Below are 26,893 nucleotides of genomic sequence, written 5' to 3'. Positions count from 1 at the left end.
GATCAACTAATAAATAAATGAATGGCAGGGTTGCTTCAACCTCGAGAGTGCACCTCCTGTGCTATGTGGGAGCTCCAGGATACTTCCTGTATCCTGGAGAACCATTTGTGCAGGAAGTGTTGTCAATTGCGACAGCTTGAGCTCTGGGTTTTGGAACTCGAGCAGCAGCTGGCAACACTGCAGTGCATTCGTGAGGATGAGAGCTACGTGGATAGCACATTTAGAGATGTGGTCACCCCACAGCTTAAGAGTATGCAGGGAGAGAGGGAATGGGTGACCACCAGGCAGTCAAAAAGAATCAGGCAGGTAGTGCAGGAGACCCCTGAGTGCATCTCACTCTCCAACAGGTATTCAGTTCTGAATACGGAGGACAGTGATGCTTCATCTGGACAGTGCAGCCAGAGTCAAGTCCATGGCACCACAGGTGGCTCAGCTGCACAGTGGGGTATAGGGAAGACTGGAAGAGCTATAGCGATAGGTGATACAATAGTCAGGGGAACAGACAGGTGTTTCTGTGGCCGCAGATGTGAATCCAGGATGGTGTGTTGCCTCCCTGGTGCCAGGGTCAAGGATGTCACTGAGCGGCTGCAGTGCATTCTGAAGGGGGAGGGTGAACAGCCAACGACATAGGTAGAAAGAGGGATGTGGTCTTGCCGTCAGAATTTAGGAAGCTCAGTCAGGAATTAGCAAGGAGGATCTCAAAAGTAGTAATCTCCAGATTACTCCCAGTGCCACCTGCAAGAAAGTATAGAAATAGAAGGATAAGACAGATGAATGCATGGCTGGAAAGATGGTGCAGGAGGGAGGGCTTCAGATTCCTGGGACATTGGGACCGGCTCTGGGGGAGATGGGACCTGTACGGGCCAGATGTGTTGCACCTGAACAGAGCCGGGACTGAGCTCCTTGCGGGAAGTTTTGCTAGTGCTGTTGGGGAGGGATTAAACTAGTTTGACAGGGGAATAGGGACCTGAGGGTAGACTCAGTTGGGATAAAATTAGAAATAAAAATGGAAGGCAGAGAATTAATGAATGAGTTCTGGAAGACAGAGGAAACAAAGGATGGAAAATAAAAAAAAGAGTTTGGCAGTGCTCAACGGAATCTATTTCAATGCAAGGACTATAGCAAATAAAGCAGATGAGCTGAGGGCACATATAGACATGTGGCAGTATGATATCATAGCTATTACAGAAACATGGCTTAAGGAGGGACAGGAATGGCAGCTCAACATTCCTGTTTGCAGGGTTTTCAGACGCGATAGGGTGGGGGATAAGAAAGGAGGGGAGTGGCAATTTTGGTCAAAGAAACAACTACAGCTGTGAGGAGGGATGATATGTTGGAAGGTTCATCAAATGAGGCCATATGAATTGAGCTAAGGAACTAAAAAGGGGCAGTCACACTGCTGGGAGTGTACTATAGACCCCCAAACAGTCAGAGGGAAATAGAACAGCAGATATGTAGACAAATCTCTGAGAAGTGCAAGAACAATAGGGCAGTAATAGTAGGGGATTTTAACTACCCCGATATTAACTGGGATAGTTTTAGTGTGAAAGGAATTTAGGGAGCAGAATTCTCGAGGTGCATTCAGGAGAACTTTTTTGCCCAGTATGTAGCAAGTCCAACAAGAGAGGGCACAGTTTTGGACTTAGTTTTAGGAAATGAAGATGGGCAGCTGGAAGGAGTGGCAGTGGGAGAGTATTTTGGTGGCAGTGATCATAATTCAGTCAATTTTAACATAATTATGGAAAAGGACAGATAGAACAGGAGTTAGAGTTCTCAATTGGGGCAAGGACAATTTTACTAAACTGAGGAGTTATTTAGAAACATAGAAACATAGAAAATGGGAGCAGGAGTAGGCCATTCAGCCCTTCGAGCCTGCTCCACCATTCATTATGATCATGGCTGATCATTCAACTCAGTAACCTGTTCCCGCTTTCGCCCCATATCCTTTGACCCCTTTAGACCCAAGAGCTATATCTAACTCCTTCTTGAAAACAGACAATGTTTTGGCCTCAACTACTTTCTGTGGGAGTGAATTCCACAGGCTCACCACTCTCTGGGTGAAGAAATTTCTCCTCATCTCAGTCCTGAAAGGTTTACCCTGTATCCTTAGACTATGACCCCTGGTTCTGGATTCCCCACCATCGGGAACATCCTTCCTGCATCTACCCTGTTAAGTCCTGTCAGAATTTTATAGGTTTCTATGAGATCCCCCCTCACTCTTCTGAACTCCAACGAATATATTCCTAACCGACTCAATCTCTCCTCATACATCAGTCCCACCATCCCAGGAATCAGTCTGGTAAACCTTCGCTGCACTCCGTCTGTAGTAAGAACATCTTTCCTCAGATAAGGAGACCAAAACTGCACACAATATTCCAGGTATGGCCTCACCAAGGCCCTGTATACTTGCAGCAAGACATCCCTGCTCCTGTACTCGAATCCTCTCGCTATGAAGGCCAACATACCATTTGCCTTTTTTACTGCCTGTTGGACCAGCATGCTTACCTTCAGCGACTGTTGTATGCGTACACCCAGGTCTCGCTGCATATTCTCCTCTCTCAGTTTATAACCGTTCAGATAATAATCTGCCTTCCTGTTTTTGCCACCAAAGTGGATAACCTCACATTTATCCACATTATACTGCATCTACCATGCATTAGCCCACTCACTCAACTTGTCCAAATCACCCTGAAGCCTCTCTGCATCCTCCTCACAGCTCACCCTCCCACCCAGTTTTGTGTCATCTGCAAATTTGGAGATATTACATTTAAACCCCTCATCTAAATCATTAATATATATTGTGAATAGCTGGGGTCCTAGCATCGATCCCTGCGGTACCCCACTAGTCACTGCCTGCCATTCGGAAAAAGACCCATTTATCCCTACTCTTTGTTTCCTGTCTGCCAACCATTTTTCCAACCATCGCAATACACTACTCCCAATCCCATGCACTTTAATTTTACACGCTAATCTCTTATGTGGGACTTTGTCGAAAGCCTTCTGAAAGTCCAAACAAACCACATCCACTGGCTCCCCCTCATCAACTCTACTAGTTACATCCTCGAAGAATTCTAGTAGATTTGTCACGCATGATTTCCCTTTTGTAAATCCATGCTGACTCTGTCCGATTCTACCACTGTTCTCCAAGTGTTCTGCTATAAAATCTTTGATAATGGACTCTAGAATTTTCCCCACTACTGACGTCAGGCTGACTGGTCTATAATTCCCTGCTTTCTCTCTACCTCCCTTTTTAAATAGTGGGGTTACATTAGCTACCCTCCAATCTGTAGGAACTGTTCCAGAGTCTATAGAGTCTTGGAAGATGACCACCAATGCATCCACTATTTCTAGGGCCACTTCCTTAAGTACTCTGGGATGCAGACCATCAGGCCCTGGAGATTTATCGGCCTTCAATCCCATCAATTTCCCCAACACCATTTCTCTACTAATACTGATTTCTTTCAGTTCCTCTCTCTCACTAAGCCCTGTGTTCCCCAACATTTCTGGTATGATATTTGTGTCCTCATTTATGAAGACAGAACCAAAGTATGCATTTAGTTGGTCAGCCATTTCTTTGTTCCCCATAATAAATTCCCCTGTTTCTGACTGTAAGGGACCTACATTTGTCTTCACCAATCTTATTCTCTTCACATACCTATAGAAATTTTTACAGTCAGTTTTTATGTTCCCCGCAAGCTTGCTCTCGTACTCTATTTTCTCCTTCTTAATCAATCCCTTGGTCCTCCTTTGCTGAATTCTAAACTGCTCCCAATCCTCAGGTCTGTTGTTTTTTTCTGGTAGATTTATATGCTTCTTATATGCCTATTTAACGAAAGTGGACTAGAAACAGCGACTTGAAGGTAAATCAGTGTTAGAACAGTGGGAGGCATTCAAATGGGAGATTCAAGGTAAACATGTTCCCACAAAGAAAAAGGGTGAGGCGGCCAAATCTAGAGCCCCATGAAAGTCGAGGAGCTTACCGGGTAAGATAAGGCAGAAAAGGAAAGTTAATGTCCGACACCAAGAACTCAATACTACGGAAAGCCGAGAGAAATATAGAAAGTGGAGGGGTGAAATCAAAAAGGAAATTAGGAAAGCAAAGAGAAGGCATGAAAGAATATTGGCAAGCAAAATCAAGGTGAACCCAAAGATGTTTTATCAATACATTAAGAGTAAGATGATAACTAAGGAGAGAGTAGGGCCCATAAAAGACTAAAAAGGTAACCTATGTGTAAGGATAGAAGATGTCGGTACTGTTTTTAGTTTTAGTTTTTAGAGATACAGCACTGAAACAGGCCCTTTGGCCCACCGAGTCTGTGCCGACCATCAACCACCCATTTTATACTAATGCTACACTAATCCCATATTGCTACCACATCCCCACCTGTCCCTATATTTCCCTACCACCTACCTATACTAGGGGCAATTTATAATGGCCAATTTACCTACCAACCTGCAAGTCTTTTGGCTTGTGGGAGGAAACTGGAGCACCCGGAGAAAACCCACGCAGACACAGGGAGAACTTGCAAACTCCACACAGGCAGTACCCAGAATTGAACCCAGGTCGCTGGAGCTGTGAGGCTGCGGTGCTAACCACTGCGCCACTGTGCCGCCCTTATGTTCTTAATGAATACTTTGCATCTATCTTCATAAAAGAGGGGGACGATGCAGATATTGTAGTTAAGGAGGTGGAGTATGAAGTATTGGATGTGATAAACATAGGGAGAGAGGAAGTATTAATGGGATTAGCATCCTTGAAAGTGGATAAATCACCAGGGCCAGATGAAATGCACCCTAGGCTGTTAAAAGAAGCAAGAGAGAAAATAGCAGAGGGTCTGACCATCATTTTCCAGTCCTCACTGGATACAGGTGTGGTGCCGGAGGATTGGAGAACTGCTAACGTTGTACCTCTGTTTAAAAAGGGAGCGAAGGATAGACCGAATAATTACAGACCAGCCAGTCTAACCTCAGTAGTGGGCAAATTATTGGAATCTATTCTGAGAGACAGGATAAACTGTCACTTAGAAAGGCACAGGTTAATCAAGTGTTACGACCAGGTGAGAAATGTGTCTAGGGGTCTTTTGCTGCCTTTACCTGGTCTTAGTGTAACGGGGTTTAATTCTAAACACACTGTGTTTTGAGCTTCCCTTTTTGTGATTCCTTGTTCATAGTTTTCCAATTACAAGGCAAAGAAATGAGCACACCAGGTTTTCTCAGGTTTATTAAACCTTAAACTTAAACTCTAATATGGTTCATGCCTACAGATATATGGCGATACCAGGCTAGCATGTACATGCGATATACACATGCAGACAGGGACAGAAAAGAGAAGAAATGAAAAGGTGGAACAGTTTGAGGCAATATCTCATTACAGTGCTTCGAGCTCGAGTCCTTTTTTAAATAGCCTTTTTCATTGGGTCCCAGTGTTCTTCTTAAACCTTGTTCACATAGGAGATTTTTCTCTCTCTTTGCGGTTCATGTGTTGTCACAAGATTTAGTTCCATCGGAAAGAGATGGAGCAGGCAGACAAGACTGGAGAGGAGGTAATTCTTGCTTCAGTTCCAGAAGCACACGGCTTTCTGAGTTCAAATCCCTTTGTTGGAAGTTCAAATTCTCTGCAACAACCGGTTAGTCATGTGACTAAAACTGGTCTGACCACTTCTTCTGTGTATTGGGGAAGCAACTACTGGGTCCCTTTTGTTCCAACACGCCAGTACTATGCAAGTTAGAGGCCTGCTACCCGACCTGAACACGATGGGACCCAACAACATGTGTCAGGTTCGGGTTGGGTCGGGCACATCTTCCGAGGCCGGCTTTCAGGCTTGGGTCAGGTCGGGTTGAGTCCAGACTGAGTTGGGTCGGGTCGGGCCTGACACACATGGTAAGTGGTATTAAAAATAAAAAAATTTACCTGAGCTGGGAGTCCGGGACGAAACTGGGTCTGCGCAGTGAGTGAGTGACGTCACTATGATGTCTCGCGCATGCGCTGCAGCTTCTTGCAGGTTCGATGTCAGGAAGGTAAGTAAATGGATGGTTGGGTCGGGCCGGATCGTGGCGGGTTCGGGTCGGGTCAGGCTTGGGGCAAAATCGGAGGGACTCGGGCCGGGTCGGGCTCGGGCCTGCTGTGGTTCAGTCGGGTTCGGGTTGGGTTCCTTTTCCAGACCTAAAGCAGGCCTCTAATGCAAGTGTCCTTCCAGTCAAGGGCTTGCAATTTTAAGTTCCAATGTTCATGTGGCAAAATAATGCGTGCCTCAGTCTTGGTGGGTGGAGGACTTGCCTGACACAAGGATAGTCAGCATGGATTTGTTAAGGTAAGATCTTGTTTGACCAACTTGATTGAATATTTTGAAGAAGTAACAAGGAAAATAGATGAGGGTAGTGCAGTTGATGTGGTCTACATGGATTTTAGCAAGGCTTTTGACAAGGCCCCACACGACAGACTGGTTAAAAAAATAAGATCCCATGCGTTCCAGGGAAATGCAGCAAGATGGATACAAATTGACATAGTGACAGGAAACAAAGGATAAATGTTGACGGGTGTTTTTGTGACTGGAGGGCTGTTTCCAGTGGCGTTCCACAGGGCTTAGTATTGGATCCCCTGCTTTTTGTGGTATATATTAACGATTTGGATGTAAATATAGGGGGCATGATCAAGAAGTTTGCAGACGACACAAAAATTGGCCGTGAAGTAGATAGCGAGGAGGATAGCTGTAGGCAGCAGGAAGATATTGAATGTCTGATTAGATGGGCAGAAAAGTGGCAAATGGAATGAAACCCAGAGAAGTATGAGGTGATGCATTTGGGGAGGTCAAACAAGGCAAAGGAATACACGAATAATGGGAAAATACTGAGAAGTGTAGAGGAAGTGAGGGATCTGGGAGTGAATGTCCACAGATCCCTGAAGGTAGCAGGACAGGTCGATAAGGTGGTTAAGAAGGCATATGGAATCTTTTCCTTATTAGCTGAGGTATAGAATATAAAAGCAGGGAGGTTATGCTGGAACTGTATAACTCATTGGTTAGGCCACAACTTGAGTACTGTGTGCAGTTCTGGTCACTTCATTACAGAAAGGATGTAATTGCACTAGAGAGGGTACAGAGGAGATTTACGAGGATGTTGCCAGGACTGGAAAAATGCAGCTATGAGGAAAGATTGGATAGGTTGGGGTTGTTCTCCTTGGAACAGAGAAGGCTGAGGGGAGATCTGATTAAAATGTACAAAATTTTGAGGGGCCTGGATAGAGTGGAGGTGAAGGGTCTATTCACCATAGCAGAGAGGTCAGTGACGAGGGGGCATAGATTTAAAGTGATTGGTAGAAAAATTAGAGGGGAGATGAGGAAAAACTTTTTCATCCAGAGGGTGATGGGGGTCTGGAACTCACTGCCTGAAAGGGTAATTGAGGCAGAAACCCTCAACTCATTTAAAAGGAGTCTGGATAGTCACCTCAATCTGCAGGGCTACGGACCAAATGCTGGAAGGTGGGATTAGAGTAGGTGGATCGTTTTTCAGCCAGCACAGACACGATGGGCTAAATCGTCTCTTTCTGTGTCTTAAACTTTCTATGATTCTATGATTCTAACAACACTCAAGAAGCTCGACACCATCCAGGACAAAGTAGCCCGCTTGATCAGCACCCATCCACCACCTTAAACATTCACTCCCTCCACCACTGACACACAGTGGCAGCAGTGTGTACCATCTACAAGATGCACTGCAGCAACGCACCAAGCCTCCTTAGACAGCACCTTCCAAACCCCCAACCTCTACCACCTAGAAGGACAAGGGCAGCAAATACATGGGAACACCACCAGCTGCAAGTTCCCCTCCAAGTCACACACCATCCTGACTTGGAACTATATCGCCGTTCCTTCACTGTCGCTGGGTCAAAATCCTGGAACTCCCTTCCTAACAGCACTGAGTGTACCTACGCCATACAGAATGCAGTGGTTCAAGAAGGTGGCTCACCACCTGCTCAAGGGCAATTAGGGATGGGCAACAACTGTTGGCCCTGCCAGTGATGCTCACGACCCATGAAAGAATACAAAAAACTTTAAACAATTCCCGTTCACCTATCACTCCTAGGCTTGTTGACCTACAATGGCTTTGGGCCTCAGATGCCTGGGGCTGCACCTGGTGCAGGAGGCAGGGTTCCTGGCACTGGTTCAAAAAGCCGGGGGAACCCCACCTCTGCATTTTGTCAGATTCCGGGAGCGATCCTCCAGTCTTTTGGGTCAAAGTTTAAGGAAGCGTGATCACCGTCCCTTTAAAGACTTAACGGGGTCGGGGATCCCGCTTCCAAGAGCTGCCAGCCAGTCACAGGCTGCTCAGCAGTATCAGCAGTGCCACCAGGAGCAGCGGCCACTGCCGGTACTGCAGAGGCCTCGGACCCAGGCCCAGCGCTGGAATCCTGGAGAAGCGGTAGTTGAGGCGGGGTTGCTGGCGCCAGTCCAGAATGTCCCGGAAAGGGGAGGTGGGAGGGGGTGGGTTTTCAGTCCGGGGGAGGGCAATCCCGGGGTGTGAATTGGTTCCCGATGGAGGTCCTCCGTGGACCACAAGTTGACCACCAAGGAGGGAACTCCCCCGAGCCCGCAGGGAGGGAACTCCCCTGAGCCTGCAAGGTGGGAACTCCCCTGAGCCTGCAAGGAGGGAACTCACCCGAGCCCGCAGGGAGGGAACTCCCCTGAGACTGCAGGGAGGGAACTCCCCTGAGCCTGCAAGGAGGGAACTCCCCCGAGCCCGCAGGGAGGGAACTCCCCCGAGCCTGCAATGAGGGAACTCCCCCGAGCCCGCAAGGAAGGAACTCACCCAAGCCCGCAGGGAGGGAACTCCCCCAAGCCCACAGGGAGGGAACTCCCCCGAGCCTGCAAGGATAGATCTCCCCAGAGCCCGCAAGGAGGGAACTCCCCCGAGCCTGCAAGGAGGGATCTCCCCCGAGCCTGCAAGGAGGGATCTCCCCCGAGCCTTCAAGGAGGGAACTCCCCCGAGCCCGCAGGGAGGGAACTCCCCTGAGCCCGCAGGGAAGGCGCATCATTTTCCAAGGCGTCCTCCCCACATGGCAGAGGCCCCCACACCGCTGGTTAGATCCCAGCGGCAGCAGAAACAGGCCCTTATTTGGCCTCTGGGCAGGAAGGTCATTGTCGGCCTATCCCGCCCCCAGGAAAATCGGAACCGGGATTCCCGTGGTCGGGTTCCATGGCAGTCAATTCTGCCCCGATTCTCCGGCTTTCCTGCATGAATCCTGCCATTGGGATGAGCACAAAATGCAGCGTCAGGAGTGGGCAGTGTGTCTCAGATACCAGGAGTGGGTAGTGTGTCTCGGACACCAGGAATGGGTAGTGTGCCTCTGAAACCAGGAGTGGGTAGTGTGACTCCGACACCAGGAGTGGGTAGTGTGTCTCTGAAACCAGGAGTGGGCAGTGTGTCTCGGACATCAGGAGTGGGTAGTGTGTCTCAGATACCAGGAGTGGGCAGTGTGTCTCCGACACCAGGAGTGGGTAGTGTGCCTCTGAAACCAGGAGTGGGCAGTGTGTCTCGGACACCAGGAGTGGGTAGTGTGTCTCGGACACCAGGAATGGGTAGTGTGCCTCTGAAACCAGGAGTGGGTAGTGTGACTCCGACACCAGGAGTGGGTAGTGTGTCTCTGAAACCAGGAGTGGGTAGTGTGCCTCTGAAACCAGGAGTGGGCAGTGTGTCTCGGACATCAGGAGTGGGTAGTGTGTCTCAGATACCAGGAGTGGGCAGTGTGTCTCCGACACCAGGAGTGGGTAGTGTGCCTCTGAAACCAGGAGTGGGCAGTGTGTCTCGGACATCAGGAGTGGGCAGTGTGTCTCAGACACCAGCGGAGGGCAGTGTCTCTCGGACACCAGGAGTGGGCAGTGTGTCTCGGACACAAGGGTGGGCAGTGTGTATCGGACACCAGGAGTGAGCAGTGTGTATCGGACACCAGGTGAGGGCAGTGTCTCTCGGACACCAGAAGAGGGCAGTGTGTCTCGGACACAAGGGGTGGGCAGTGTGTCTACGACACCAGAAGAGGGCAGTGTGTCTCAGACATCAGGAGTGGGTAGTGTGCCTGGGACACCAGGAGTGGGCAATGTGTCTACGACACCAGAAGAGGGCAGTGTGTCTCAGACATCAGGAGTGGATAGTGTGTCTCAGACATCAGGAGTGGGCAATGTGTCTCGGACACCAGGAGTGGGCAGTGTGTCTTGGACACCTGGAGTGGGCAGTGTGTCTCCGACATCAGAGTGGACAGTGTGTCTTGGACACCTGTAGTGGGCAGTGTGTCTCCTACACCAGGAGTGGGCAGTGTGTCTCCGACACTTGGAGTGGGCAGTGTGTCTCGGACATCAGGGGAGGGCAGTATGCCTGGGACACCAGGAGTGGGTAGTGTGCCTGAGACACCAGGAGTGGGCAGTGTGTCTCGGACACCAGGGGAGGGTAGTGTGCCTGAGACACCAGGAGTGGGCAGTGTGTCTCAGACACCAGGAGTGGGTAGTGTGTCTCAGACACCAGGAGTGGGCAGTGTGTCTCAGACACCAGGAGTGGGTAGTGTGTCTCAGACACCAGGAGTGGGCAGTGTGTCTCGGACACCAGGGGAGGGTAGTGTGTCTCGGTCACCAGGAGAGGGCAGTGTGTTTCTGATGCCAGGAAAAAGCAGTGTGTCATGGTAACATTTTCAATGTTCTGTTCTGTTTTATTTCCTGTTAGGAATCTTTATCTTTGAACACACCATTGCAGAGTCGGGATATCCCAGTGTTTCGCTCCAATGTTGAAGCCACTCTTGCCTGTGCCAGTAAAGCAGTGAGTGACCTCTCAGTGCTGGTTACCGGATATCTGCGAGTAGCTGTCAGGCAACTGAAAAACAACAAAATAAGAGGTCAGTCAGTTAATTTGTCTGTTAGTCACGTACCAGAAAACTTGCAATTAATTTTATACATTTTATACAAAATGCACTATAATGTCACAACTTTACATGTCTGGAAATTGTCTTTTGCAATATTAAGAATTTTTAACATTTAACTTTTGACCTCAACATCTCTAACTGTGACCATTGTTACGATCCCGTTAGGGACCATTAACTTTTAAAAAGAGAAAATTGAATTCCCAGTTATTACTGAAAGAATTACACCACAAGATTTCACGTTTTAACCAAAAAACTTTACTGCACAAGAGTTAAACAAAGCAAAACACGACTAACTTAACACTACAGTTTGTTATATTGTAAACTTAAAATCTTAACAGAACAGGAAAACATATACTTCAATCTCTAAATCTCAACTGAACTCTCCTATTTGACTGTTACATCCACCTGAAGAGTTCCCCTATACATTACAGGATCTTGGCAGTTTGTTCACTCCTCCTGGGACCAATCCAAAATATATCACAGCTCTTAGGAATTCACTTCGATTTCCTCAATTCCTTAGCTATCTTCTGAGGTATCAGATCTCCCGGATCTGGGCTTTCCAGCTTGAGCACGGGCCTTACTCAAAACAGAAATACCCCTGGTTCCTGATGGCCTCTTTGCTCCTGAATCCAACTGACTTCCAAAAGCCAACTACTTGTTTGTCAGCAAGTGCACAGATCAAAAACCCAACAGGCTCCCTAGATCAACTATCTCCATAGCAAGTGGTACATGTGGGATGTCCCAGGTAGCAATTCAAACTAATTATTTCCAACCCAAATTTTCTCTTTGTTCTGGGAAATCCTATGAATAATTTAAACCCCTGACTGAGGCAGCTGCAGACACACCGTCTACATCAAGAAGTTCAGAGCGGTCCCATTATGACCTTATTAAATAAACATGGGCCATCCTTTGATTTGTAACCACCCTGAGTTTGTTTGCCAGGTTCTCAAAGCAGGTGTTTTCATTTGTCTTACATTTTAAAAAGTAAATTCCCAAATTAAAAGTTGCTTCTAGAAAGTTAATACAAACCATGATGCATTCTCTCTCCTGGTGCTCTCTGCAGCCTTCACCAAGTCAACTTTCTTTCTCTTGGTGATTCACTTTTACCTATCTGATCATAGTCAGAGTATCTCCTGCAACAACTTCTCTTCCCATCCTCATACCTTTACCACTGGAGTCCAGCTCACACCAAGTTCCGTTCATCTATAAAGCCTTTGGCCACTGATCTACATCGGCTCTCGGTTAAACAGCTCCTCAATTTTAAAATTCTCATCCTCCGTATCTCTGTAATCTCTCCAGCCCCACAACCCTATGAGGTTTCGGCACTCCTCCAATTCTGGCCTGTTGAGCATTCCTGGTTTTAATCGCTCCACCATTGGCAGCCGTGCCTTCAACTGCCTGGGCGCTAAGCTCTGGAACTCCCTCTCTAAATGTCCACACCTCTCTTTCCTCCTTTGAGGAGCTCCTTAAAACCTACCTTTTTGACCAAGCTTTTGGTCATCTGCCCTAATATCACCTTACGCATCTCAGTGTCAAATGTTACTGCAAAGCACTTGGATGTTTTACTACATTACAGGTTCTATATAAATGCAAGTTGTTGTTGTTGAGTTCCCCCAAGGATCTATCTTTGGTCCGCTCCTCTTCCTTTTCCCAGCAGCTTGGCCGCCTGCCGCCAGCTGCAGTCACCTCTATCGGTGGCGCTGCCGAGGCTGCAGAGCTGCCATCCCTCTGATTGGGCCGGCAGAGCCGCCATCCCTCTGATTGGGCCGGCAGAGCCGCCATCCCTCTGATTGGGCCGGCAGAGCCGCCATCTCTCTGATTGGGCCGGCAGAGCCGCCATCCCTCTGATTGGGCCGGCAGAGCCGCCATCCCTCTGATTGGGCCGGCAGAGCCGCGATCCCTCTGATTGGGCCGGCAGAGCTGCCATCTCTCTGATTGGGCCGGCAGCATGGAGAGCTAGCTCACCGGTTTTAATTGTACAGTGGGGCCAGCAGCGGCCTTTTCATTGGCCGCCAACAGGAAAATTGCACCGCGGTCCCGCTTGAAGCCTGCGCGGGCTTGGGACCCGCATATGGTCTCGACGTCGGAACTTACCATCTGCCGGGAAAATCCTGGCCCTAGTCTAGGCTAAGCAGCAAGTTTCTCCAAGGCTATCACCTTTGGCTCACAATAAACTCCACACCATCACCACCGATTCCATTTCCTCTTCCAGGCTCCACCTCAAGCTGAACCAGACTGTTCACAGCCTCAGCTAAACTTCCAACCCTGCAGCTGCTCCATCACAAAGACTGCCTATTTCCACCTTTATAACATCAGCCACATCTGCCCCAACCTCAGCTATCTGCTGCTGAATCCCTAATCTATGTCTGGAGGTAACAACTCTAGACTTGAACTATTCCTATTCTCCCCACTGGCCTCCCATCCTCCATAAACTTCAACTCAGCCAAAGCTCTGCCCATATCCTAACACCAAGCTCCTATAACCCATAACCCCTTTGCTCACTGGTCTACACTGGTTTCCAGTCCCCCATTACCTCAATTATAAAATTCTTATCCTTTCCTCTGACTCCAATCTCTTGTACATCCCCCATTCACTTCTCTCCAGCATTGGTGGCCGTGGCTTCAAAGTCTCCTGGTGCCAAGTGTGCAGTGTGATTTGTGACAATTCCCCTGCCCTATTGGTTCACATCCGTAGACTGGTCAGGGGAGGAGTAGCTGATGCCCCTGAACAATGTTCTAGTGAATTACTGTATTCAGGACAGTCAGAGAGAAAGAGGGATAATTAGAGGTGAAATAAAACAAAGTAATAAGACACAAACCACACAAAGTGAAGTTATTAAATGTTCGCTGTGTTTTTCCTACATTTATTTGCATAGAACCAGACCAGGATCTCCCCACAGTGAATCCCTCTCCACAAGTCCCCCTGCTTCACCTGGAGACCAGACAGGATTTCCTACCCTGTGAGTGTTCTTCACTAATTTATCAGACAGGTTATTTACTGCCTTGCTCTTTAGCTAGTCACTGTGGATAGGACAGAATGGGATGAGGGTAAGGGATACCTGGGTCTGACGGTATGATCTCACCATCTAGCTTGGCCAATGATAATGAGGACTCTGCTATTCCCATCTTTACCCAAAGATTTGTTATTGTTTACATTTGTTATTGGGATCCTACTCTGCTCAGAAAGAGCAGGGATTCTCTGACCTGCATGTGAAGCTGCTGCTCATCTTAGATATAGCTTGTACATTCAAAGCAGTGACAGACTCTTGATCTAATCCTCTGGCTTCTATTATCATCAATGTTCCCACACTAAGAGTGAATACTGATCACAGTCACACATTATATCAGTATGAAACATACACCAGGCAGGTACAGTATGGGGTTAGATACAGAGTAAAGCTCCCTCGAGACTGACCATGTATCTTAGCTCCATCCTTTGAAGAGTGCTAGAGGTGACTGGTATGGGGAAGGTACAGAGTGTGTCAGCTTTCTCTTCTCACACTATCTGACTGTGTGTTGTTCCCAATTTAGTGTGTAATCTCATTTTACCATTGTACTTGAAACGCCCAACTGGAATAGCGAGCCTCTGTTATGCTATCTTGGTGTAACCCATCACCCCATCTCCCCCCATGCATGCACACAATCCCCTCTGTTACGCCAATGTGTTTTGTTGAATGATAATATTTTTTGGTCCACTGACTGGAGATCTGAATTTATATTTTTTTAAAAATACATTTTAAAAAGACAAGCTGCCAGCAAAGTCATCCTTTCAGCTTAAGATGATCACCTAATTTGCAACACTGTATCCTGCACTGCAATGCTTGTGAGGAGAGAGACGAAGGAACCAGCAAGAACCAAGACCCAGGAAGTTTAAAGGAACTACCTGTTCTCTCAGCAAGAAGGAGAAATACTGCTAACTGCTGTGTTTAAATCACTGAGTGAATGTTATATGACAAGCGTTTATCCATCTGCGGTTTTAAGCTGGTGTTTTCTCTGCAGCAGAGGAAAAGCAACTGGACTCTGACATGAGCAGACCCTAAGTGGGGGTTCCTCTCTCCCTCTCTCTCTCCATTACAGCTTGAAAGCTTTTAAATCCGGCTTGTTGACTGATCACCTTTGCATACTCAGGCTACAATCAGAAACACCGTTGGAGGAAATCATCCACATCGCTATTTCCACAAAACTCACCAAATCAGCCATCTAACTCTTCAAACTAAAAACCTCAGGACCACTGAATTAAGCTAGAAGCGAGCCGAATCACCAAACTTTACAGACTGTATACCTTTTTTATGGACTCCAACTCAACCAATCTACTTTTCCCCACTCTGTAACCTATTTGTATGTGTGTAAACCTCTAGTGTGTGTGTGTGTGAGAGTGAAAGTTGGCACATTATTTATTATTTTATTAGTTCAGTTTAGGTACAATAACTCAAGAAAATCGTCCGATTGGTTCTTGTTATGATCATAGCATGTAAGTAATCAAACACCTATTGAAGTAGCCAGTACTTGCACTTTAAGAAAGAATTAAACCTGTTGTGGTCAAACAAGGAGAGGGAAAAGAGGGAAGCCCTTCGACCCCTCCTCACTTGACCGTAACACCTCCAAGAGGCCAAGATTTACAAGGCCAATTTAGGAAAAAAACTCTCAGAATTTCCTCTCTGGCTTCCTCTCAATGACAATCAAATTAATTCTAGAAGCCCAAGATAACTGGGAGACACTCTCCCATTGCCCACTTACCCCTACATACAGTTACAGCGGCCACACTCAGCAGCAGGCCCAGCTTCCCTATGAATTCTTTCAGTGAATCTGCATTGAAAGACAGGGAGAGATAGAGAGAAAGACAGACAAGCGGTGATGGAGAGAGTCGAAGACAGACAGAGGGAAGAGAGGGGCAGAGAGATTATCTTTGTAAACCCATGAACCCTGTGTGTGCTCTGATTGTAGGATAAAGATCCCAGTCTCTGCTGGTTACTGTTCTCCATTCCTGAAGGGCCCGACCTCCTCAGCAAATGTTTTCATGGGTCCTGTAGGTCTCACCAGTTGAGAGTGAATACTGAACGTAACACGTTCTAGCCACAGACTATCCAACTATTGGGGTCACACAAGTCTGATCCTGTCCTCCCCCAGTGCCCAGACCCCCTAGGGTCTAGGTCTGTGAATTGTGAATCTTCCGGCACATGACCAGGAGATTACATCCAGAGCTGGGCGTTAGTGTCATGGGAGTTTCATGCTCTTTGGCTGCAAAATGCTGCTCTGTAGTGGCAGGAGTTTTGCTGCAACAGTTTCTGATTGATGTGAAAAATGGTATTAGTGCCGCTCCCGACCACATCCGGTGGAGCATGCACCAAATGCCTTGTTATTGAGGGCGTTACCACAGGCGGTACATGCATTCATTACGAAGTATACAGAGTGGGAAGAGCCTGACGTCTGTCAGTGTCAAACACTGATTTGATGCCCGACTTGCCACTTTTAATCTCACTGCTCCTGTTAATGCCTTCTCTTAAAAATGCAGAGCTGAACGTGGGTTCGACAGCACGAGGGCCCCCCACAGCCCACACCCCACCAACCAGTGCTATTTAAAGGCTTCACCATTGAACTTGCAGGTGAGGTGTTTTTGACTTCTTACTTGCTCTTGTAGAGTTAGTGGAAGTATTGGGTTATTGGAGGAGTGGTTAAAAGTTGGCTAAGTCTTCAGGGATTGGTGCTGGTTGTTAGGTCTCTCAGTACACCACTTGCTCCCACTCATGGGGGCTAGAGCTGCAGTTCCTCTTGGGCTGCAGCATCAGAGGGAGACAGAGCAAAGGGAATAGAGAAGTCAAGCCGCTCACAAAAGGATGAGGAGGAGAGTCTCAGCAAGAGACCTTAGCCATGTGGGGTCTTCAGGAAGCATTTCTCCTGTCTGCACCTAAGCCAGGAGCAGTGCATTCAGTGGCTGCAATTCATGAAGGAGGTAATCACAGAACTGTGCCACCTCTTACAAGCAGACCTGCAGCCTCAGAGCAGGGCAAGAACGGTGCTGCCAGTGGCCATCAAGGTGACCGTGGCCCTGAATTTTTTCACCAATGGATCCTTCCTGACTGGAACAGCATTGCATTGCAAACATCTCACATTTCTCTGTCCATCGCTGCATCTGGGAGGTCACAGACACTCTGTATGCTAGGAAAGCATTGTCTTCTCGCTAAACAGAGCCATTGACTGTACACATGTAGCTTTGCAGGCGTCGCATCTCAATGGGGAGATGTACCAAAACTGAAAAGGGTACCACTCACTCAATTTGCAGTTGTGTGCGACCATGCCCAGAACATCATGCTGATGAATGCCCACTATCCTGGCAACAGTCATGATGCTTTCATCCTGTGCCAATCTGCAGTCCCAGCAATCTTTCAACCACCATGTCGAACTAAAGCGTAGCTGCTCGGTGGCAAGGACTATGTGCTTCATGTGCTCTATACCTGGTTGACATATTTCCTCTGCAATCCCCCCATATGTGACCAGCACTCAACGATGAAAGCCATGCTGCCACTGGGAACATCAGCGAGCATACCATTGGATGCTGAAGCAACAGTTCCGCTGACTGGACCACTGCGGAGGAGCACTCCAGTACTCACTGGAACAGGTTTCCCAATTCCTGGTGGCCTGCTGCATCCTCCACAACCTAGCCATTATGAGATCATAGCTCGTGCCACTAAACATTTTCCGATCACCTCGGGAAAGAGGAGGAGGAGGGGGTGGAAGGGAGGAGGCAGACAGCACATCCACATTCCGGACAGGCTGTCCGTGAGCACATCACCAGACTCCAGTTCCCCTAAATGAAATCCCAGATCCCTATTTATTGGTGAACACTTGCCCACCTTACTATCCCTCTATTACGGACCATCACAGTGTCCTCTTGGCCACAATTCTGAAGTAAAAGACACCACAAAACAGTCATCCATACCAACTTTATCCAACAACACATTCAATAATCCATAAAAGATTCAACTATTCACCCTTGTGCATTCCCTTAGCACCTGTCTTGCATGTGCCTTTTCCTGTCCTCGTGCTCCTACGCAGTGCTACCATGTGGCTCCTGCATGGCTGATGGAAGGCTGTTGACTTTCATTGGAGGAGACTGCAGGTGTCCTTGCAGAATGCCCTCAGGCAGCTCTGGGCCTTGAAGGCCCAGTTTCTGAGTGCACCACCTCAGCATGCGCAGCAGCAGTCTGGGCTGGCTGAAAGGCAGCAGCAGGGACACTGGTGAAGGGTATCACGACTGCGGTGGGAGCAACACACTGTTAATTCAATCCCATAACTCCACAGGTTGCAGCATATTTCTTTAAGCTTTCCAGATCGGAAAAGCAGCCCAAATTGAACACTCTAGTATCCCCCGAATGAAGCGGACCAAACCAGGTATCTTTAGATAGCAACAAATTAACTATTTATTTAAAAAACTAAAATTTTAAACACTACTAAGATAAACCAATGTTTAAAGACTTCATATTTAAAAACCTAACTCCCACATTTGCATACACATACTAAAATTAACAGTAATTCGGTTTTTAATTAGCTGACTATTGAGTTTTTTTTAAAGTATTTGCAAGTTATGTTCCTGATGAATGGAGTCTTCCAATGTCGAAACAGTCAAAGGTCGCTTGAAGTCTTCACAGTGGTCTGATCGGAAAATAGGTCCTTCAAAGATAGGAATTCAGCAGTTCGGCTGTTGGAGCATTAAACTGTCCGTTCAGTGATAAACACAGCAAATACCGATAATTTGTTAAGAAAGAAAAGCTTTTCTTATTTTCTTATAGAATTAATTCGGCTTGTTGCTTGGTAGAATTTTGAGAGACAAAACACCGCTTCTTCCTTCTGTTCACCTCAGAACGCTGCTTAAAACTAGTCTTTGCCAACTAGTTTAAAAAGTCAAAATGCAACATTGAATCACATGACCTCTCTCCTGCTGCTGTTGCTTGGCAACCAGAATGCAACTGGCAGTCTGAGTCTCCAGAAAGTTCTGTCTTAAAGGTGCACAGCTCTTTTTACAGTCTTAAAGGCACAATATTTCCGAGGAGAAAAAAAACAAGACCGTGACAAGGGGCAATCATGGGAGCACAAATGCAGTCATCCTGACAGAGACCAGCATGTTTGTGCTTGTTACGTCTCCTGGTTCCCATAAGTTAGAAATAATCACCCTGTAGCCTTTGAAAGGCTGGAGCTCTTTGTTTATTCCATTCAGCTTCCATACTGCCTGGTAAGGGCCTGCTTTAGACCGGTGTCATATTACATGTCACATGACTTCCAGTGCAACAGTGAATCTGGCATACTGGAACACATAACAATTAGTTCCTAGCTAATTAGTTCCTAGCTTTTTACGAATGATATAACGATATATAACATCCCTCCTTCTTTAAAAACATAATGCCTCTAAATCAATATAACTGTTCCAATTGTTAACTTTTTATTCAGGATATCACCTAGGTGGTAAGATGCTATGCCTCCATCTTGTAGACTTGGCTTTCGTTGTTCTCAGTGATGAGTTGGCATGCTACACAGGCGATGTTGTGCATGTTGCTCCTGGTGTTGTAGGAATCGTGCTTGCTGTTGCTAATGTTGTGTCACTTGCTGGTAATGTTGTTGATGTTGTCTCACTGGATAGTGATATTTCTGGTGTTATTGATGATTTTTCTGGCTTTCCAGTTGAGGTGTAGGTTGAATATGGATTCTGTTCCTTCTCATTTGGTTACCGGTTTCGGTCTCAATGATGTAAGACCTTGGAGTCTCAGCTTCACCAATAACTTTTGCTGGGCTCCAGGTTTTCATGATTGGATCCTGTACGTGTACAGTTTGTCCTTTCAACAGCTCAGGTAGGAATTTAGCATACTTGTTGAAGTGTTGCTCTCCTCTTACCGGTGCTTCTGTGAGTTGTTGTCTCACTTCCTCCTGGTCACTTGAAGGATGTATTTTGCTTGGCAGAGTAGTCTTATATTTTCTTCCATTCACCAGCACTGCAGGTGATTTCATGTCAGCCTTGAGAGGTGTGGATCGGAGTGACAATAAGGTCTCCCTTTGTCTCCTGGCATTTCATAAGGGTTCTTTTGACCATCTGGACGTATCTTTCTTTCAACCCATGTCCCCGTGGGTAGTGTAGTGATGAGGTGATGGTGTTAACCCCATACTGGTAAGCAAATTCCTTAAATTCTCTGACAATCCGGTGCCACTGTCACATATTAATCTTTCAGGAATCCCTTGCTCAGTGAACAGAAATCGTACTGTTGAGATGATTGTTGTGGCTCTCAAGTCTTTCACCTTCACAATAAAAGGGAACTTCGAGTAGTAGTCTGTGACTATGTGATACTATTCTTCATTGTGTGTGAATAAATCGGCTGCTACAGTATGCCATGGTCTGGGTGGTACTTCAATAGCTATCATCTCCTCTTTCTGCTGTGTTTCTGTACTTCTGGCATACATTGCAGGTAGACATCATATTTTTGATGTCCTTGTATATGCCTATTCACTACACAGCTGATCAGGCTCTGAGCTTACACTTCTCCATTCCCATGTGGCCTTCATGTATCTTCTGGAGAAATTCTTCCTGCATTGTTTTATGTATGATTTTTCTGGATCCAGGTAGCTGAACACCATCTTCTAGTGAGATATCATCTCTGATAGACCAGTGCTGCCGTATTGCTGACTGTATTTGCTGTATCTCATCAGGCCATCGCTGGATCACTTGCTGAGAGAGCATCTGTAACTCCTCGTCTTTGCTGGTCTCATCTCTAATTTGACTGAGTTTCGGTGGTGTTATGTCCACTAGGTGATGAATCTTTAATCCTAGATTGCTGTATGATTGTCTTTAAGATTGATGTCCCTTTAAGATCTTAGTATGCTAGTGAGCTATTTGCTTGGATGCAGTCATGTGGCTATGAGCCCGAGTCACTCTGTAACTATAACACCTAGAGGCAGGTTCTGTAAATAGTTAGCTCTGTACTATATAATAGTTTAGCTGTAACAAACCTGTTTTGAGATCTTCAACAACTTGGACTCCACACATCTCATTTATGCTGCATCAGACAACATAAAAAGAACACATTATATGGTGGCAGTGGTGGTGAGAAGACAGAATCTAAAATTGAAGACCACAGATAAAACAGCTTTAAAAACTACCTCCCTACAGCTAAAAGAGAGAAAGTTAAAAAAAATTGCTGGCCCAAACAGGGAAAGAAGAAAACATTTACCTCAAGCTGTAGAAGGCACTGAACAATAGGCTGCAAATTAATCACTTTGATCGGGTGAGTCATTGTTCCAATGGTGCAGGAATCCCCATTGAAAAAAAGCTTTGAGGTGCTTGCAAAGTTGATTTTTTTAAAGACTCAGTAAAAGAAAAAATCAGGCAAAACCCAATCCCCAACTCAGGATGAGTGATTATTTTCAAAGGCTTCCCCAGGCTGATTGAATTCGGTGCCATTACAGGAGGCGCAAAAATGTGGGAATTCACACAGCCCACAGCTAAAGCTTTTAAAAAAACAATAAATCACTTAAGCATGAACAGCTTTCATTCACTCAGCCAAAGTTTTAAAAACCCATAAAACCACTCAAGTGTGAAGGAATGCCTCTTGAACGGTTGTATAAACAAACTGTAGCAGAAAAAAGAGCACTTGAAATGCCTATTGCACGGCATTGTAAAAAGACAGACTAGAGTGCTGGAAGCAAAATAAACAGACAAGCACTAAACACTTGCTCCTGTCAATCAAAGCAGTCAAAAGACTTTTTGTCGGGGGAAACAGTGCAGATATCTGATCCAAGTTCCAACTTTTCAAATAAAGAATGCAGCTATGCTTTACATATGCAATTACAGAACCAGAAAAACAGGCTGTAAAAATACTAATAGCAGTTGGAAATGAGGAATTTATAAGAATCAATACCTTAGGCATATGTGAAGAGGACCAGAAAGATCCCACAAAGATATGGAAAGTGCTGGAAGATCAACTCCGATTACGAGTAAATTTTAGAATTTAGAATTCACCACCTGGAATTGATATCCTACGGGCAACAGCCACAGGAATCAATAGACCAGTTCGTCAGTAGATGCCGTAGTAAGGGCAATGAATGTAATTTTTCAGAAACATAGCTGTCGCCGAATAATGGAGTTGGTGATTATGTTAACACCCATTGAAGCATTTCAGAAAGACCTCTTGGGGGAAAAAAAAGCTCACAGTATTGATGCGCTGCTGGAATATGGCAGGAAATACGAAGCCATTGTAGCTGGACAGCAGGACCTGCAAGCACAAGGTGCAGCCAATAATATTGCCACAGCAAGCAGGTCGAAAAGAGCAAGCAAGCTGTGTGGTAGGTGTGGTTGGTCCCACTCACAGCGAAGTTATCCAGTATTTCAAGGCCTGTGCAAAGTGTGTGCTGCAAAAGGATACTGGGCCCACCTATGCAAGAAATCTGGCTCCAAAGACATAGCCAAAAATCACAGTAGGACGCAGGCAAACAGATGATAGGTGCAGAAACAGGGCAACAGCAACAAGGAGAGCTCCAGAGACCGGTGTAAACATAAGCTGATACATGAGGTCCACAGCATAACAGACCTGAGACAAGACTCAGAGAGAAGCAAAAGACAGTAGGCATTCTACATTGTGAACCTGACACATCATGTGATGAAGTCAAACAACTGGAAGCTTGCACCACTATTAACATCACGTGCCCAAAGAAAGCTGGCAAACACACACTCAGGGTTAAGATTGACACCGGAGCTAGTGAAAATATCCTACCAGTCCGAATCCTGAAGGATATGTACTGGAGTTGTTGGAAATCAATGATACAACTGACAAATGCAAAGTTATCTGCATACATTGGGTCACCCATCCCTTGCAGAGGCACATTAACAATACAATGCAGCTATGGCAAGTCAGCATGGAAACCTCAAACATTCGACCAAGTAGACACAAGCGGATCAGTAGTGGCAGGACTACCAGAGTGTAAGGACCTCAACATTGTGACCATCCACAAGGTCACCAAGGCAGCAAATGCAGCAGAAAAGACCAAGGGTACCCGCATTGAGTTAGCCTACAAACTACAACAAATGTACCCGGACAGGTTCGACGCCATAGGAGATTTCAAAGGCAATGCCGTATTGTACCTCAGAGAGAATGCAATTCCATCAATTGACCCTCCCAGAAAGTGCAGTGTGCACATACAAGAAAAGCTTAAGCACGAGTTAGAGGACATGGACACAATGGCATCATCACACAGACTGGTGTAGCTCAATTACATACATACTGAAGAAAGATGGAGCAATCAGGGTATGTCTAGATCCAAGGTATCTAAACCACTCCCTAAAGAGATGCCCCCACAAGATTTCGACATTAGAGGAACTAAATCCCAAGTTGACAGGAACCAAATTCTTCTCCAGGTTGAAGGGTCACTGACCTGAAACGTTAACGCTGCTTCTCTCTCTACAGATGCTGGCAGACCTGCTGAGTAGTTCCAGCATTTCTTGTTTTTATTTCCAGCACCTGCAGTATTTTGCTTTTATCTTCTCCAGGTTGGATGCTAAACATGGATATTGGTCGATACACCTAGCTAAGGAATCTCAAGAAGTCACCACCTTCCGAAGATATTGCTTCCAGAGATTACCCTTCAGCTTATCTGACAGTCAAGATCTGTTTCAGCAGTATGTGGACAGGATTATAGAAAACGTTCCTGGATGTATATGCATTGCCGATGATATTGCGGTAATGGGCAAAACCAAAGAAGAGCATGATCGAAATCTTCATTCACTGATGGCAGTAGCCCATCACGAAGGGCTCATTTTTAACAGCAAGAAGTGTCGACTGAATGTCAGTCAGATCAATTTCTTTGGCTCCATCTATTCCCGTTCGGAATCCACCTGACCCAGGCACAGTCGAAGATGTAAGGAATATGCCTGCCCCACAAGACAAAGAAGATCTCCAGAGATGTCTTGGATTTTTCAACTTCTTGGCACCATACATTCCAAATTTTTCTGACAAAGCAACATCGCTGAGAGAGCTCTTAAAGAAAGACGTACCGTATGTACGGCAGGAGGACTATCAACATATGTTTGAGTCTCTCAAACAAGCATTGTCAGCAGAAACCTGTACCCTGCTGTACTATGATCCAAGGAAGAAGACAATTCTGGAAGTCGACACCTCACAGAAAGGGCTAGGAGCGTGCATCCTGCAGGATGGCAAACTAATTGCATTTGGGTCCGAATGTTTATCCTCAGCACAAGCCAATTACTCAAACATAGAGCATGAAACACTTGTTCTGGTGTTTGTGATCACAAGGTTCCACACCTACCTGTTCAGCAAGCTGTGGAAACTGACCACAAACCACTGGAGATGATCTGGCACAAACCATTGACAAACGCACCACCTCGACTACAGCAGCTCTTCGTGAAAGTACAGGGGTACGACTTGGACATCTGTGACAAACCAGGTACCAAAATGGTCACCTCGGATACATTGAGCAGATTGCCAAACCTGAGCAAAAATGAAGAAGTCCCACTGGATCTACAAATAGACAGTACGGACAGCAAGGTGGAAGATGGGCTCAAAATCAATTTATTGCATTGTGGTCAGCACAAATGTGACCAACTACAATCAGAAACAGCAAATGACCCACAACTGAGTGTCATCATGGAAGGATGGCCTGATACGATAAAAGAGGTGCTAGAAACTCTCAGATGCTTTTTGACCTTATAGAGATGAACTTGGTATCTCAAGGGGCGTAACCTTCAAAGGAAAACAAGTGATTGTGCCCAAAGCTCTCCGACAGGACATCTTGTCACAACTTCACCAAGACCATATGGGTATAGAGCGAATGAGACGACTGACACGAGATACTGTTTATTGACCAGGGATCAGCAGTGACTTCGAAAGGTTAGTGAGGATGTGCGAAGCATGGCAGAGTCACCAGCCACAACAACGTAAAAAACCTCTACAGCTTCACGAGATTCCATCAGTCCCTTGGTCCAAAGTTGCCACTGATCTATTTTCCATTAATGGAGCCGACTTTATCTCAATCACTGACCATTTCTCCAAATTTCCAATTGTCAGACAGGTAAAAGACATTTCAAGTGCGGTCGTCGCAGACACATTGAGTGCCATATTCAGCCTATTCGGTGCACCTGAAGATACTATTTCTGACAATGGGCCACAGTATATGGGCAAACCTTTCATGCTATGTGCACCAAATGGGGCGTAAACCATGTGATGTCCTCACCATATTACCCTAGATCTAATGGTCTTGCCGAGCAAACGGTTCACGCAGTTAAGTCACTTATCCTGAAGTGTAGGACAACGAAACAAGATTTTTGTGTTGCCATACTCCACCTCAGAGCTACACCTATGGATATGGGCTTACCGTCACCAGCAGAGGTCATGTTTGGTGGACAAATGTGGATGATTCTGTCAAGCCATCACCTGTCCAAATTCTCAGAGATGCTGGAGACACTGCTGGAAAAACAAGGGAGAATGAAGATGGTGCATGACCAACATGCAGGGGCAGAACTACCTCAGCTACATTTAGGATAAAAGGTCAGAGTCATACATCCCACAATGAGAACATGGTTACCTGCAGAGGTATCCAAAGTATGCAGTGAGCCTAGGTCCTATGAGATTACAACATCGAGCGGAGTGGTGTTGAGAAGGAACCAAAGCCAACTAAGAGAGGTGTGCAGTACTCCAATTGTGCACAGCAGACTCAAAGGAGCAAGTTCCAATGGAGGTGAGACAGATGGCAGTCATTGACAACGTGCCTGAAAACCAAGGACAGCCAAGGGTGAAATCCACATCCCCAGGAGGTTATACCATAACCAGATCTGGAAGAGCTGTCAAACAACTGAAATGATATATGGACTCTTAATCTCCAGACCTATGTAAATAACTTTCATGTTATCTAATTCCATATGTTTTTTACTTTTAGCATACGATACTTATCTTTGGAAAGAAAGGAGATGTTGTATGATTGCCTTTAAGAATGATGTCCCTTTAAGAACTTAGTATGCTAATGAGCTATGTGCCAGAATGCAGTCATGTGACTATGAGCCCAAGTCACTCTGTAACTATAACACTTAGAAGCAGGTTCTGTAAATAGTTAGCTCTGTACTCTATAATAGTTCAGCTGTAACAAACCTGTATGAGATTTGCAATGACCTGGACTCCATGCATCTCACTTATGTTGCATCAGACAACATAAAAAGAACTCATTACATAGATCATCTTTGCTTCTGATCGGAGGGCGCTTTTCAATGGGTGTACTGTCTTCAACCCTTAGTGTCGCCCCCTTCACCTCATGGTTTACTGAGATAATCTGCAGCTTTTCGCAACTGCTCAACCCTAGGATAGCTGGACCATCTGTTTCAGTGATGTAGAACTTACAGTTAACATCTTTACCTTTATGTGTCCCTCTGATTTGGGTTGTTCCTAGCTATTGAATCTCAGTTCCCCCGTATGCCATTAGCATGACGTTGTTTGGTTTCACATGGATAACCATTTTCTTCCAAATTTTCAGGAAAGATCGTCTAGTATAGTCTGAGCTGGGCAGTGTTACTCTGCACTCCAGTATCAATCTACACCTTCAGTAGAAGCTGAGACCGGCCACCAGATGCTGAATCACGGTTAGGTCCGCAAAGGTTGGCATGGAGTTGACCACTGCTTCCACCCTGGAAAGGATTGGCTCCAAGCTCCACATAAAGCCCTGTGCCAAGTTGCAGCTGGACTCCTCCATGCTCCTTGAAAGTGACAACAGGCTCTCTGTCAGGCCTGCCAATGCACCAAGCATCTGTGTGCATGCCCATCAGTATTCTCCCGTACGCCACCCCATCAAAGTCCTTATCTGAGCCCCTCGTCTGCAACTTTCCCCTGTCCTGGTTGTAGCCCACTCATGCCCGATGACTCACCACATCTGTACCAGCCTCTAAAGTTCACGCAGTTGCTGACTACGAGTGTCAGATCAAGTGACAGCGTGACTTCCTGTTCAGTTTGCTCTC

The 26,893-nt window shown here is 46.2% G+C and overlaps 1 protein-coding gene across 1 annotated transcript in view; it reads left to right on the top strand.

Moving 5' to 3' along the window:
- The window catches only part of LOC137384484 (E3 ubiquitin-protein ligase TRIM47-like), a 44,296-nt gene that overhangs the window by 7,661 nt on the left and 9,742 nt on the right, over positions 1 to 26,893 (top strand). Inside the window, exons 4-5 of the mRNA XM_068058622.1 lie at positions 10,708 to 10,876; positions 13,779 to 13,862. Of these exons, the coding sequence (XP_067914723.1) occupies positions 10,708 to 10,876; positions 13,779 to 13,862 (253 nt within the window). The remainder of the gene's footprint in view (positions 1 to 10,707; positions 10,877 to 13,778; positions 13,863 to 26,893) is intronic.

Source organism: Heterodontus francisci, chromosome 26 (assembly GCF_036365525.1).
Source record: "Heterodontus francisci isolate sHetFra1 chromosome 26, sHetFra1.hap1, whole genome shotgun sequence".
Lineage (NCBI taxonomy): Eukaryota > Metazoa > Chordata > Chondrichthyes > Heterodontiformes > Heterodontidae > Heterodontus > Heterodontus francisci.
Note: the sequence above shows the minus strand (reverse complement) of the source record. Positions and strands in the feature narration are given on the sequence as shown.